Below are 16,349 nucleotides of genomic sequence, written 5' to 3'. Positions count from 1 at the left end.
GTCTTCTCAGTAAGGGCCATGGTAACAGAAACACCACAGGATTAGCTGTTGCTGTGGCTGATGGCTCTTCTGCCCTTAATGTTAATCTATCCCTTTCACTATGTCTGGGACCTTTTCAGGATCCCAAGGGACTAGATGAAAGCAATAGAAAAAGATTCTAAAAGAACATTCACAACCACTTAGTTCACAGAGAGTGGGTCCTTTGGATAACGGTAGGTTCCCAGGACTTTAACTCACAGCATCAGTGTGGTCCCTGCCCTGGCCACTCACGACAGCTCTTCCAGAACCTCCAGGAACCCAGACCCGATCACTGCACTCCTTACAGGATCCTTACAGGATGTAGAGCCAGGAGCCTCTGGAACGCTTCAAATCCCAGCTCTGCCACTTTCCTGCCATGTCAACTCCAGCAGGCTCCCTAAATGCCCTGAGGCCCAGTTTCCTCATCATAAAATAGTGCCAGGAGAGGACCTATCTTGTAGACCTGAAGGGAGGATTAGATGAGATGATGCACATAAAAGGGCTGAGCATACGCGCTGCCAGAGTTAGTACTCCCTAAGTGACAGGTGTTGTCCTGGTCTGTGTTGCTGTTATTTTGATGATTAATTGACAGGAGTCTATATGCAGCCAGACTGGATGGTTGCTTGTAGGTGCACTTTTTGGCTTTCTGAGCAGACTTTCTGACTCTAAATGTCTCCACAGTCTGAAACTATCAGGATTGAAGCCAGGCCTTTGGATCAGGGTGTGGGCCATAGGGCATCTCTGGTAAAACGCTTCATTTCCTGCCAGGAGGGATGTTAATCTATGCCCATAGGTTATTTATCAAATGCTATACGGCTGTGAGCTGGACACTCAAGGAAAGAACGAAATTTGTCATGGGCTCATGGGCAGAATGGGGAAAGTTCCAAGCATGAGCTCTGCCGGGAAGGGCATGGCCAGGTGGGCTGGCAACAAGGGATCCTGTCAGTAAGGAGATGTCAGAGACAGGAGGGGGCAAAGATCACCTGGGATAGGTCATCTGGGAGATCTAGGGCAATGGTCCTCAACCAAGGGTGATTTTGCCTCCCACGGGACACTTGGCAATATCTGAAGACATTTTTGGGCATCACAACTAGGGGCTAGAGTGCTGCTGGCATCACGTGGGCAGAGACCAAGGATGCTGCTAAACATCCTACGATGTGCTAAACGTCCACAAAAAGAATGATCCAGCCCAAAATGACAACCGTGCCACGGTTAAGAAAATGACCTGCAGAGAGCTGAATTTAAGCCACATCCTCAAAGGGCTTCCTACAGCCAAGGCATCTTGCCAGGCTCTGTGGGGGACTCAGGGATGAGAGGACCAAGGTCCCTGCCCGTCCAGACACATGTGATGCTTCGAACCACCACACTTAGGCCAAGAGTCCTCGGGCCCAGGCTGAGGAGATGGGTGTGCTTGGTAGGGAGGATGACTCCAAATTATAATCACCTTGGGGATGTTCTCAATCCTACTTCTACTGACTTTAGGATCCAGAGGTTCTGGGACGGTCAAAAGGAAAGGGAACTTACATTGTCGATGGTGGCAATGAAGAGCAACGCCGCAGACGTGATGTGGAAGACGATGATGAAAGCCAGAAGCACCAACATTTTCACGGGGCACGGTGGCGCACGGAGTAGTAGCGTTTAAAGCCCAGAGGAGATGTGCTAAAGAGGGTGAAAGAAATTCAAATTTGTCAGTGACAAAGCACTAGGAAAATGAAAAATAAGCAACTTTTCATGGGGTTTTAGAAAATCTTAAACAGCTCTTCCCATCTTTCCTTTGCCTAGAGACTTTACTGGACAAAGTCTGGCAGGAGAAGCTCTTCTCTGTTGCATCCGGACACCAGATATTCCTTGTGGAGGAGGAGGGGTGAGGACCAATTAAAATCCCTAATTTAGAAAAGCACTGCAATTCTTCGAAGCAGCACACCGCGGGCACCAGGGCAGGAAAGAGTAGCTCTGTGTGTGCTAAAATGCTGTTCCAGATCCCACACCCACCAGGCAATGCCATGGGGATTTCACAGCACCAGAGTAAGCTCACTGTCTGAGTATTCATTATCACAGTCCCCGCTGCCCTGCTGCGTAACAAAGCAAAAGTGATCAAATATTTCCTAATGAGCTGACCATTTATAAAATTAATCCCAGTGTAAGTTGGTGCAGCCACTATGGAAAACAGTATGGAGGTTCCTGAAAAAACTAAAAATGGAATTGCCATATGACCCAGCAATCCCAGCCCTGGGCATATATCCACAGAAAAGTATAATTTGAAAAGATACATGCACCCCAATGTTCATAGCAGCACTATTCACAACAGCCAAGACATAGAATCAACCTAAATGTCCATTGACAGATGAACACATAAAGAAGTTGTGGTATATATGTATACATAATGGAATACTACTCAGCCATAAAAAAGAATGAAATACTGCCATTTGCAGCAACATGGATGGACCTAGAGATTATCATACTGAGTGAGGTAAGTCAAAGACAAATATCATATGATATCAATGTGGAATCTAAAATATGATACAAATGAATTTATTTACAAAACAGAAAGACTCACAGACACAGAAAACAAACTTATGGTTACCAAAGGGGAAAGAGGGTGGGGGAGGGATAAATTAGGAGTTTGAGATTAGCAGATACAAGCTACTATATATAAAATAGATAAACAACAAGGTATAGCACAGGGAACTACATTCATTATCCTGTAATAAACCATAGTGGAAAAGAATATGAAAAAGAAAATATATGTATATGTGTGTATATATATATATATAAAACTGAATCACTTTGCTGTACACTAGAAACTAGCGCAACGCTGTAAATCAACTATACTTCAATTAAAAATTAATCCCCACTCAAACACCCCTCAATATCTAACCCCATCTGAATAACATCCAACCACAAAAGGCAAACACAATGTGTGGCCGACAGCCGCAGTTTCATTTTCCTCTCTCTGCACATGAAAAGACTGCATTTCTCAGCCTCGCCTGCAGTTAGGTCGGAGCCTTGTGACTAATTCTGGCCAATGGGCTGTAAGCAACATTGGCTTATGTCATTTCCAGGCTGAAGCAGTTCCGGGCTGAAGAGCAGGTGTGAGTTCTCCATGCTCCGTCTCCTTGATGGAGTAGTTGGGATGGTGGAGCCGTGATATGTTGAAGCCTCACACTTTGGACAGATATTGTGATTGGGAAATAAGCCTTTGGAGGTTAAACCACTGAGATTCCAGGGTAAACTTTTTTTTACTATGGTTGGACAGTCTTAATCATAGAAAACAGAAAGCGATAACAAAGTGACATTGGAAATCTTGCAAAAGAACTAGGGTTATATCAGGTTGATGAAAGTGACACTGAAGAACCGGTCAAAAGGCACCGAAGGGGTTAACACATGAAGACTTGTCCAAGCTGAACTAGTTAACAATAAAAGAGGAAAAAAATAAACTTGAATGATGTAGAAGAAGAAGAAAAAGGAGAAGGAGGAGTGGAAGAAGAAGGAGGAGGAGAAGAAGAGGAAGAAAGCAAAGAAAGCAAGCATTCAAAAGAATGCTTTGAATATCGAAGGATAAACAGCGACACTTGGGAAAACTGATGAAGTCTTTGAACATTTTTGCAAAAATGACCATCGTCTTGGTCAAACGACACGCAAACGTCAAGCAAAAATGTCACATCAGGGGCTTCCCTGGTGGCGCAGTGGTTGAGAGTCCACCTGCCGATGCAGGGGACACGGGTTCGTGCCCGGGTCCGGGAAGATCCCACATGCCGCGGAGCGGCTGGGCCCGTGAGCCATGGCCGCTGAGCCTGCGCGTCCGGAGCCTGTGCTCCGCAACGGGAGAGGCCACAGCAGTGAGAGGCCCGCGTACCGCAAAAAAAGAAAAAAACAAAAGTCACATCAACAAATCCTGTTGGACGAGTGAATGCTACTAACTCCCCAAATCAATACTTGATTCATTCTTCTTTCATTCCAATAATTTGTGACCAGTTACTATTACTATAATTTTGTGTAACATAAAATTAAGTTTTAGTTTCACTTTTAAAAACCAAATCAGACCTTGTTTTCACTATTTATGATAACATTATAGCACCAGTTTTAAGTGGATTGATTTTATTTGTTAACAGTCTCTTTCTCTCCCTCCAAATACTCCTCCCCCCACACACATTTTTTCTGAACCATTTGAGAGTAAGTTGCCTCAGCCATAATTTACGTCTAAATATTTCTGTGTGCATCTCTGAAAAACAAGGACATTCCCATACGTAACCACAGCATGATAATCACAAAAATTTCACATTTTACAATATTTTATCTCACCTACAGTCCATATTCAAATTTCTCCAATAATCTCAGTAACGGCCTTAGCTATGTTTTTGGTCCAGGACAAATCCAAGATAATGCATTGCATTTTGTTATCACATCATATTAGATTCTAATCTAATCTAATCTAGAATGGTTCCTTAGCCTTTCTTGGCCTTTCCTGGCATTGGTATTATGTAAGAGTACTGACCATTTATTTTGTAGAAAGTCCCTCCATTTGTTTAATGCTTCCTAACGATTAGATTCAGGGTATGCTTTCTTGGCAAGAATACTCCATACTCATGTGTCCTTAGTGTGTCCCACCAGGGGGCATAGGATGTCAGGTTGTCCATTATTGGTGATGTTAACTTTGATTAAGGGGTTAAGGTTCACCAGATTTCTCCATTGTGCATTTTTCCTTTGTAATTAAAAAGTAATCTCTGGGGAGGTATTTTTTAGTGTGATAAAATGCACATAATTTTAAAATGTACTATTAATGACAATTAGTACATTCACAATGTTGTACATCCATCACCACTATCTAGTTCCAGAACGCTTCCTCACCTTGAAAGGAAACCTTGTACTCATTAAGCAGACACTCCCCATTCCTCCCTCCACTGGCCCCTGGCAACCACTAATCTGCCTTCCTTCTATGGATTTGCGTATTCTGGACATTTCATAGAAACGGAATGACACAAGATTTGTCCTTTTGTGTCTGCCTTCTTTTATTCAGCAGTGTTTTCAAGGTTCAGCACATGTAGGGAGATATTTTGAGATGATGTAAAGATCTAATCTCTCATCAAAATGTCACCCCAATAGTTGGAGCATCCACTGGTATTTCTGAAATAGAATAATTTAAAATCGACTTTTTGGACAAATACCATATGATACCACTTATATGTGGAATCCAAAATACGACACAAATGAACATATCTACGAAACAGAAACAGACTCACAGATATAGAGAACAGACTTGTGGTTGCCAAGGGGCGTGGTGGGGAACGGTAGGACTGGGAGTACGGGATTAGCAGATGCAAACTATTATGTATAGAATGGATAAACAACAAGGTCCTGCTGTATAGCACAGGGAACTATATTCAATGTCCTGTGATAAACCATAATGGAAAAGAAAATGAAAAAGAACATATATATATGTACGTATAACTGAATCACTTTGCTGTAACAGCAGAAATTCACGCAGCACTGTAAATCAACTATACTTCAATAAATTTTTTTTAAAAAGAATAAAATAGCCTTTTTCTGATACCAACTCTCCCACTTAGAGAGCTGCACTGCACAAAACCCTCCACCCTTTCTCTGACCAGGCTCACTCCTACTCGTGGGACGCATTATTCCCTCGTGAGACTGAACAAGGCTCGTGAGCTCACACAGGGGCCCCTCGCAGGACTCATTAACAATGAGCCAGGAGCCATGTGGCCTCAGAGTGACTCAGCCTGGGCGGTCCCAGCCGCAATTCTGCGCATCATTTGGAAGAACCCAGTGAATCAGCTCACAGATTCTCCCAATTCTTTTAAAAAGGACAAATTCCCCTTTGTTTAGGCCTGCATCATTCTTAGCTGCCATGCCATGCTGCCTCCAAATAGATGTGTTTCTGACCCTCACAAATAAAAGGTGCATTACCACACTGAATGCCACGTTACTTTAATATCAGCTGGAATGCCGAAGTGCCAGCATCACAGGCAGTGCCAATAACTACAGGGTGATAATAGCTTTACGTATTGTCCAGCTCAGATGACACAGATTCGTAAGGACACATAACTAAAACTTTCTAGAAAAGGAAAGAAAGGCTTTAACTAACTCCTTCCTAAAGTGTGGAATTCAAATGTTATAATGCATGATTTTGGATGGTGCGTTGATATGGCATTAAATAACAGTGAACCACTGAACAGTGAACCACGTAGTAAGAAAGCCCCCATTCTAATCCTTCCAAGTCCATCAAGGAAAAAGACCCTGGGGTGCTAGACTGTCTCTAACACTTAGCAATTTTCTTTCAAGCCAAAAGAAAAAGCAGAACTCTGGATGGGTCACAGTGCATAGCCAGAATTTAACAACGCTGTTTAGATTTTATTATATTTCTTTTTGAGGTTCTTTCTTTTTATAAGAAGTAATAACATTTACAGTAGTGATAGAAAGTCCCCTTTTAAAACAACTTTATTGAAGTTTTAAAAGTCATTTAAGAAAAATATTATGTAAATAAAAGGGCAGGTGGTCTTCAATGTCAGCAAAAATCCTGACGGTGGTTCTCAGATGCCTAGTGTCTGTGATTCCAGTTGGAACTCTGCTGGAATTCTGCTGGAATGAAACACTGCTTTCACACCTGGGAGTGATTCCAGTTGGAATTCCAGACATTAGAAATAAACCCCTGGAGAGAAAAGAGTAAGCTTTTACGAGAGGTCAAGTAAGGTCTTGAGCTCAGTGTAAGAGAAAAGTCTAGAGGCATACAAGGGTGGCTATGGCTTGATTTGAACCACTAGGAGTCCAGGAAAATTAGGGAAAACAGACATGTCACCTACTCAGTACTCTCCCATGTTGGTGTCTGGAATTCAGATCCCCAGTGAAAAACAAAATGCGGTAAATCAGCGACAGAACTTTCAGACCTAAGGCATTGCTCGTAACCTCACAACAGGGTTTGGAGTCAATTATTCACAAATAGAGAAGACCCCATGAACTTTTTTTTTTGTTTGTTTTGTTTTTGAGGTATGTGGGCCCCTCACTGTTGTGGTCTCTCCGGTTGCGGAGCACAGGGTCTCGACGCGCAGGCTCAGTGGCCATGGCTCACGGGCCCAGCCGCTCCGCGGCATGTGGGATCTTCCCGGACCGGGGCACGAACCTGCGTCCCCTGCATCAGCAGGCGGACTCTCAACCACTGCGCCACCAGGGAAGCCCCCCCATGAACTTTTAAGAGACTAAAAATGATCCTCTACCCTTGCATCTCTATACCGAAAGAAGTTCCCCTTCATCACTATCCCTGACTCACTCTTCAAGTTCCTTTCCTTTAGTGACCCACTCTTCCCAGTTTCCTGTGCGTTTTTCCAGAAATATTTGTTAGGTGGGAACACTTACTCCACACTCTCCAGGTTTCCATGTGGAGGGAGCTGCCCCACAGTAACACTCCTGGCCTCAGGTCCCGCCCCTCACTCACTCCTTTGATCCTGACTGGAGGGTGCATCAGTGTCCACTTTCTGGATTGGTGGAGCTCAACCCACTGAGAGGCCACCTTGCAGCGCTTTTTCTTTGTCCTTCCCCACACCTCCTCCCTAGACAGCGAGTGGGTGTGTCTGTCCCCCAGAGCCCCAATTTCCCTTGGCTTAGGGGTCCAGGGGCTCATGGGGGGCAGGGGTGTGGAGCTAAGAGCCCATCCTCCAACCCAGCTTTTCTCACTTGATAATATCTCTAGAGATCATTCTTTTCCAGCATCTCTAGAGATCATTCTTTTCCAGCATCTCTAGAGATCATTCTTTTCCAGCATATGGATCCACCTCATTCTTGCAATGGTTGCCTGGTGTTCGGTTGGGTGGCTATGCCACGATCTACTCCACTAGTTCCCCACTGATGGCCATTTAGGGCGCTTCCAGACTTTTTGCTACTACAAACTACACTGCAGTGAACATCCTTGCACTTATTTCTTTGCATGCTTGTGTTAGTATTTCTGAGGGGCAGATTCCAAGAAGTAGAGGTGCTGGGTCAAAGGATAAGTACATTTAATTTATTTTACTTTTAATTTTTCAATTCAATTCAAACTTAATTTACTGCAAAGCATAAACTGGACACTGTTAGTGCTGTGCCAGCCTTGATCTTCAGAGGGTTTGCAAAGGGTATAAAGTACTGGACCAACTGTTATGTATGGACTGGGTAGGTAGACAAGCCTTGATGATGTCATGTTTTCTGAGTTAATAACATCCCTTAGTTCCCCCGAAGTATAATTCTGGCCTATACAGACTAGCCTCTGTCATCCCCGTGGCTCTTCCCAGCGGTGCTCTCTCCTTCCCATGTTTTCTCCTGCACTGGGACTCTGTGGACCCTCTCTGGAGATACTGAAGAACAGACAGCTCCCTGGGCTATAGATGTTGGATGAAGCCCAAACCCAGGGTGGCATCAAATTCATCTTTGCCATTCACAGGAATTTATTTTCCCTTCCAAAAATGTCATACTGAATGCTGATCCCTTTTGTCTCCCCTTTTCCTTGTGGGCTTCAGCGCTCTGCCAGCCAGGTCTGGTCTCAGTTCCTTGGAGCTGAGCTTCCGGGAGCACCCTGTCCCTTCCACCCTCAGCTGGCTCTCTCGCGCTGTCCAGGTCTCAACTCAAGCATCCCCTCCTCAGAGAAGCGGCCCTGATCACCCAGTAGCCACGCCCTTCCGGTACTGTGTATCCCATCAGTATCTGTCCCATCCCCCTGGCTTATTTTCTTTGGAAGATTTTCACTGTCAGAAAGCATCTTATTTGTTCACTTGATTGTTATCCATTCCCCCTCTTTCTCTGCTGTGCTGGGTGCACAGAAAGCTATTTGCTGTCATTTCTAGTTCTAGGAATGTAGAACTATAAAGGTTCTGGGAAAACTCAAAGCCCTGATTGTCCAGAGGCAGGAACTGAGGCCAGAAAGGGCCATGACACGCTCAGATCCCACAGCAAAGCAGGAGCAAGAGAAGGACTAGGGGGTCTCCCAGCCCCCACTCCAATTGCCCTTTTGACCTCAGTGGGAGACCCCTCACAGGGTGCACAGCAATCTTTCAATACTCAACAACCATTTCCCAAAAGCCTCTGTCACTTTCAAGCACAACTTTCACCGAGCAGTCCGAATCACATTGTTTTTCCTTTGGTGATTTCTTCAGGGGCTGAGCAGGACATTCTGATAGGCCACCTGGGCTGGGGTGTTGCCCTGTCTGAAGGTGGGAGACTGTACTAGATGAGCTTTAAAGTTCCTGTCTAGAAATCAAAGTCTTATGATTTGCAGAACTTCTCTTTTAAAAATACGATTTGATCTACATAATACATATGATGATTAAGAAAAAAGAAGGTTGGGCTTCCCTGGTGGCGCAGTGGTTGAGAGTCGGCCTGCCGATTCAGGGGACACGGGTTCGTGCCCGGGTCCAGGAAGATCCCACGTGCCGCGGAGCGGCTGGGCCCGTGAGCCATGGCCGCTGAGCCTGCGCGTCCAGAGCCTGTGCTCCGCAACGGGAGAGGCCACAACAGTGAGAGGCCCATGTACCACAAAAAAAAAAAAAAAGAAAAAAGAAGGTAATAGAATCAAAGACATATGATGAAAACCACAGCCTCTGCCCTACAGTCCTGATCCCCGGAAGCGATCTCTTTTAACACTTTCAGCTGTTTATTTTCCCCATAGTTCCACATGTCCAAACAATATTCATATATTTCTCTTTCCTGATTCATCTATTATAAACATTACTGACTTCCTGCCTAAGGAAGAGTTTCTTTCACCATCATCACTGTCCATCTTCCTACTCCCACCGTCCCAATATAGTCTTATCACACATCGATAATTCTCATTTACACTACGACCATGCAAATGTCGCACACTGCAGGGCCAAATAGTGTACTATGATCGCACTTTTTTCTTCAAAACTCCCCTCTTCCCTAGCATTACTAATTGTCTTTTCTCTGCTCTCTCTGTGGCTCTGTCTATTTTCCCCATTTCTTCAGTTCTTTCCGAACTTCTTATCACTCCAGGGCTTCTACTGCAGAACCCCAGATGCAAAGCAATGCACAGTTTCAGTCGCAAGCCTGTAATGAGACTCCTCCTTTGCAGTGTACTGTCTCAAGACAGTTCCTCTCTTCTAACTCTGCCCTCCCCTGCTCTCTGCCAGGCGCAGCCTCAGCAACTGCTGCTGTCACAGGACAAGCAAGACAAATATTCTTCAGGCAAGACCAGCAAATCTGCCCCTAACTGTGACCAGGGCACAGGATGCCAGCATAACCTCGAGACAGGTAGGAGACAAAGCAGATCCCTGGGGAGGGGGTGTGCTCAGAGGGGGTCATCCCACAAGAAAGGAGACTCCTCATGATTAAAGGTCGAGTTGCAGTTTACACAGCATATCTTGTGTTGGATCTTCATGTCAACCCTGTGAAGCTGGCAGGGCAAGGTATCATTATCCCCATTTTACAGATGAAAAACTGAGGCTCACAGAGACATCACATGATTCGCCGAGTTGGGACTCTAACCAACCTCTGGTGTTCCAACTCCAAATCCAGGACATTTTTATACTACCCACTTTCCTGCTCCCATGCTTAGAACCTAATGAAAATCAGGCGAGAGGGCACAGGCAGCATCAAGTCATGCTTCACCTTTGGCTGGATTTCCCTCAAGCTTTGCACCAGGCAGGGGGGATTTGGGAAGGCAGCGTCTCTCTGCCCTGGCCATCAGCTAAAGTTGAGATACGACTGGGCTAATTAAGAGAGGACTTCATTAAAATCTATGCTTTAGTCATCATTTATACTAAAAATAGATTTTCTTGCATTTCTAATCCTATTAGCTCACCGGCCCAGCTGAAGCATGTGTTGTCTTTATTGATCTACTCTGAGATTGGTTTGGACTTTGGATAGAGTTTTTCCTTGATCACTAAAAGGATTTATTCAGACACAGTAGAATGGACTCAGTTCTGTTTTCTAAATTTATCACAATGCACCCCCTTTCCACCCAGAAACTCAGGTGGATCTCGCCACCCTGATTTAGGTGCATTGTAGGAATCGTGGTAAAGCATTTTCAGACTGAAGGCCTAAATACTCCCTATTCTATAAAATACCCATAAAAATAATCCCGTAAAATAATAGAGAACACAGAATATTAGAACTTAAGATTTCTTTTTAAGGAAGAAGAATCAGTAGCTGGAGTAGAAGGAGCAGCAAATGGGTTTCCTTGAGCAGAAGCAAGAACCCTCTGGGTATCAGACCTGGAGCGAGTAGGGGAGCGGGGAGGAGGGGGCGAGGCACTGGGAGGTGTAGGTGGGGCTATGGAAATTCTGCACACAGAATGCAGTTTTCGTGGTTCAGTGAACTTCAAGTTCTAAAGGCTGATGGTTTAAAAAAAAAAAAAGGCTGATGGTTTGGGATAAGGGATGGTACTCCCAGAAATGTCCATCCAGACCTCCGATGACAAATAGGATATGCCAAGAACCGGCATCTCCTCGCTGCCTCCTAAGTAGCAGTGCTGTCCTACTATACCTTGGTCCAATGTTTGCTTGAAATGTGTGTGTGTGCGTGCGTGTGTGTGTGTGTGTGTGTGTGTGCTGCACATCTAGCACTGGGTGTGGAGAAAGTCCTGCTGGTGACTCACCGGCCCTCCCTCCCCCAGAAGCAACTTTTGATCTGTCGTTGATGGTGGGACATCACCAGTAGGGTCTTACACATGAAGAGAAGGCCAAGGGACCTTCCCACGGGTGATGTGAGTGTCCCCTCCTCTCCTTCCCTTCAGAAAAACACAAATCCCCACCACAGGGAGCCCCGGCCCCTGCCTGCTGTTGCTGAAAGGAAGCTGCTTTGGCCACGTTCCATTATGTGCAGGGGAGCGAGAGTGAGCCAGCTGCTTCCCGCGGCTGTTAGGATGACCACCCGACCACCTGATTCTAACCCCGCCTTCGGGAGTTCTCCCTGCAATCTAAACCACGGCCCATTCTCAGCTGAGTCAGAGGCTTTTCCCGGAATTGTAAGCAAAAGGACAATCCTGAGGTCTAGAACCTTTCAAAACAGACCTGAGATGTTTGGTGTCTGAGGTTTCCCCAGCCCAGAAGGGCTCCACCTACAGGCCCCCGCTCAGAAGGCCAGGGAGGCTCTGGGCGCTAAGCCCTGGGGAAGGCCAGCTGGTAAGCAGTCTCCCGGGCCCCACGGCTAGAGGGACTCCAAGGCCCGCTCTAGAGCTGGCGGTTCTGCCCCAGGCTGGCTGAGACCCCACACCTCCACCACATACCACCCACAGCACTCAGAAGGGACAGTGGCTTTGGCCTGTTTTCAGGAAGGCAGAGGTCAGCTCAGCCTCCTTCCTGCCCTGGTATCTGGACACCAACCAGACCGAATGGCCAGGCGTCCAAGATGCCCTGGGGATGATGGAAGCCCTTCGCCCTGGGTGGCCCAGCTTTGTGCTCACTGCGTCTGGGGCTTCTAGGCACAGAGCCAATGCTTGCCTCTGTCCGGAAATGGACACTGGGATTTGGCAGTGCTCCAGGGCAGAAGCCACTGAGGACGATTCTGTCTGAGTCTTTCAATCCACTGTAATAATAATAACTACTATATCAGCAATAATGAGAGCCAACATTTATTTTCTAGTATGTGCCAGGCACATGTACTAACTTATGCATTCCTCACAAAAACACTATGCTGTAGGTGCTATAATTAGCCTCATTTTATAGGTAAAGAAAATAAGGCTCAGAGAGGTTAAGCAACTTCTCTAAGACCACACAGCTAGTAAAGGCTGGAGCTGGGATTTGAAGTTAGACAATCTGCCATCTGAGAAGCCACCATGCTGCCCACCTTAAATCTGAATTTCTCTTCCCTTTTGGGATCCTGTCATCCTCCGGCCTGATCAGGAGATGGGTCCAAAGTCCTGGGGCCACATGTGGCTTTGGATGCTGGCCATCACTACATGTCAGGCAACAAGCACTCATTGAGCGCCCACCGCTTACCAGTCCCTGGTGACACGCGGGTGAGTAAGGCAGGCTCCACGTCCCATGGGAGCTGCCAGGTACATAAAGAACAAGGGCGTATAAATAAATAAACATGATGTGATGACATGCGTGCTATGAGAACGTAAAGGAAAGTGTGACTAGCCCCATGCTGGGGTCAGGGCAGCATCAGAGGCTTCATGGAGGAAGCAACATCTGGACTAGGTCTCAAGCGATGGGTGGTTTGCCAGGCAGAGCCGTGGGGACAGGGTGTTGCAGGCAAAGGGAACGGGATGCTCCGAGGCACAGAAGCATTACCAGTGTCAGCAGGGGGTGAGCTGGGCAGGGCCCGGGGCTGAGCCAGAACTCTAGGCCAGGTGAAAAGCTCGATGGGGCTTGGACGTTTGAGTGTTATCCTGGGGGCAGTGCAGAGAGGGGGAAGGCTTTGAAGCAGGAAAGGAATAAGATCTGCCTGTAGAAGAAAAACATGCCACAATCAGGAGGATGGATTAGAAGGAGACGAATTGGGGGAAGCTGTCAGAGAAGCCCTGGTGAGAAAAGGAGAGGGTCCAGATGAAGGTAAAAACTGGGAGGTGAGCAGAAGGGAGGGATGGAGACTCTTCAGAAGGAGAATCAGCAGGACCCGGGGATGGGTGGGGCGTCTGGCAAAGGATTCTGGGGGCTCACAGTGGCCGCTGGTTCCACTAACGTGCTTGGCTTAGAGCAGGAAGAGCACATTTGAAGGGTGAGGGAAACAGTTCACCGGCGTTAGAAATGTCTGGTTACCAACGGTGAAGATGCTCCCGGGCAACTGGAAATATGGGCGGCACTGTCACCCAGGAGGAGACAGGAGCTGGGCACAGAAATCCCTGTGTCGTGGGTATGTGGATGTGAGATACAGCCCCTAGTAACTATGAAACAGCACCAGGGAGAAAGGGCTGGGAGAGAGGGGGGGGTCGGGGGAAAACCAAAAGCGGATGGTGGGACCCCAAAGCCGAGAGAGAGAGAGAGAGAGAGAGAGAGAGAGAGACAGAGTAGGAAAAAGGAATCAGGATGGAAAATTAGCTCACTGGCCAACTTGGTAATAACAATTTTAGTGAAGTAAACTAAAGCCCTTCTTTATTTTTCTCCTCTTAGCACCTCTCATGGCCCGATGTTACGTTGTAGTTGTCATTTGGGGGTTAACTTTCCCCCCTGGCCACAGTGTCAGGGACCTGGCAGGTTCTGCAGGTCGGTATTCTCAGCACTTACGACAGTGTCTAGTTTATAGATGGTGCTCAACAAATGTGCTGAATGCATGAAGCAAAGAAGGGAGGGAGGGAGGGAGGGAGGGATGGAGGAAAGGAGCCAGATTTCAAGGGGCTAAAGTGCTAAAGAAGTCAAGAAATGTTAACGAACATTGTAAATCAACTACACTTCATTTTTTTTAAGTGTTGAAAAATAAATTAAAAAGGAGTCAAGAAATGAAGCCAGACTTTTCCTTCCAGTTTGGCAATACAAGAAGAAAGAAATATTTATCAAAGCTCTGGAGTCCCTTCCCGAAGAGAGAACTCCAGGCCCAGGTGGCCTCACTGGTGAATCCTGCCAAACATTTAAGGAAGAATAATACCAACTCTACACACACCCCTCCAGAAAATCGAAGAGGAGGGAATGGCTCCCAACCCATCCTATGAGGCCTGCATCACCCTGATCCCCAAGCCAGGCACGGCATTCCAAAGACAGGAAAAATACAGACCAGTATTTCTTATATTCATACATGCAAAAGGTTTTAACAAAGTGTTATCAGCAAATTGAATCCTCCTATTAGAAGAAGTGGAATCTATTTCCCCACCCACTGGACCTGGCTGCCCTTGTGATTTCTTTTATCAATAGAAGGGAGCAAAAGTTCCAATTCTGAGCCCAGGCCTCAGGAAGCCTCACACACTTCCTGTCTGCTCAGCTACCACGCAAACGAGCCCAGCCTGGCCTGCTGGATGGTAGGAGATTACATGGAGCATAGATGAGCTTTTCTCCAGCAAGGGCCACCTAAGACCAGCCAGCCCCCAGCTGACCCACCTGCTGGCCACAGAGACGTGAGAGAGACCAGCTAAGCCCAGCCCATATTGCCCACCTACAGAATGAACTAAATGTTTTCTCTTTCAAGCCATTACAGCCTCGGAGATACTGCAGGTTCAGTTCCAGACCACCGCAGTAAAGCAAATATCACAATAAAATGAGTCGTGAGACTTCTTTGGTTTCCCAGTGCATATAAAAGTTACGGTTACACTACACTGTAGTCTATGAAGCGTGCAATAGCATTATGTCTAAATAAACAATGTACATACCTTAATTTTTAAATACTTTACTATAAAAATTGCTAACCATCATCTGAGCCTTCAGCGAATTGTAGTAGTAACATCAAAGACCACAGATCACATAACAAATATAATAATAATGAAAAAGTTTGAAATGTTGTGAGAATTACCAAAATGTGACAGACACAAAGTGAGCAAATGCTGTCAGAAAAATGGTGCCAGCAGCCTTGCTCAAAGCAGAGTGGCCACAAACCTTTAATTTGTCAAAAACGCAGTATCTGCAAAGTGCAGTCAAGAGAAGGGGCAATAAAATGAAATGTGCCTGTGCATTTCAGGATGGTTTGTTACACAGCAAGAGCTAACTGACACAGGGGAAACTCTGCGTTGTTAGATTCAGAGTTCCTCAAAGACAGAAACCATGTCTTACTCATCCCCAGTGCCCAAGGTTACTCAGCAAACACTTGGTGAATGCCTGCTAGTTTGCACGGCTTTGGCGGAAGAGCTAATAACCGCCATTCTGCCAATGACTGCTGTCTGACCCCATCAATTAAAGAGCTCCCTGCTGGCTGCTGTCATCCAAGGAGCTCCCTATAATTATGCCACCCACTAAACCCACACCCCAGGCCCAGAGAAGGCTGGGACCTGCAGGCACTCAACATGTCATTTAGATTAGGTGGCTGAGGTGAGGCGGGTGTCAGACTCAGGGGGTTTGCCGTCCTCACAGCCATTTGGTTAGGAATGTTCTTCCCTTCACAGAGCATCTCGTATTAGTGACTTTCAAGTAACCCTCAGGAGATCAGAGGCACTCACTTTAGCAGACTTTTCATCTTTCCTAAACTGTCATTTCTGCGGGTGAATTTTGCCAGCAAGTTAGGTACTGGGAATCACTGCCTACAACTCAGCCAGACCCAAGGAGCCCCAGGACCAGGAAGCCAGGCCTCCACCTCCAGGTAAGTTAACCCATGAAGGGGACAAAGGCGAGAAGACCAGCAGGAAGTAATACGTGCAAAACACAGAAGAGCACAGACAGAGCCAGACTGGACCGCAGTCTAGCAGCCTAACAGCTCAGTGCCTCAGTTTTCTCATCTGTACAATGGGGATGACAATGGTATGCCCACCTCCT

At 46.3% G+C, this 16,349-nt stretch overlaps 1 protein-coding gene across 4 annotated transcripts in view; it reads right to left on the bottom strand.

Moving 5' to 3' along the window:
* The window catches only part of EMP2 (epithelial membrane protein 2), a 40,058-nt gene that overhangs the window by 9,826 nt on the left and 13,883 nt on the right, over positions 1-16,349 (bottom strand). For all 4 annotated transcript variants that reach the window (XM_089896179.1, XM_089896177.1, XM_089896176.1 and 1 more), the window contains one exon: positions 1,543-1,677. In XM_089896179.1, coding sequence (XP_089752305.1) covers positions 1,543-1,620 — 78 coding nt within the window. In that variant the 5' untranslated portion in view covers positions 1,621-1,677. The remainder of the gene's footprint in view (positions 1-1,542; positions 1,678-16,349) is intronic.

This window comes from Delphinapterus leucas, chromosome 15 (genome assembly GCF_059928025.1).
Source record: "Delphinapterus leucas isolate spDelLeu-1000000601 "Yukka" chromosome 15, BTC_Dleu_Yukka2, whole genome shotgun sequence".
NCBI classification, from domain to species: domain Eukaryota; kingdom Metazoa; phylum Chordata; class Mammalia; order Artiodactyla; family Monodontidae; genus Delphinapterus; species Delphinapterus leucas.
The sequence above is the reverse complement of the archived record's forward strand: the minus strand, read 5'-3'. Positions and strand labels throughout refer to the sequence as shown.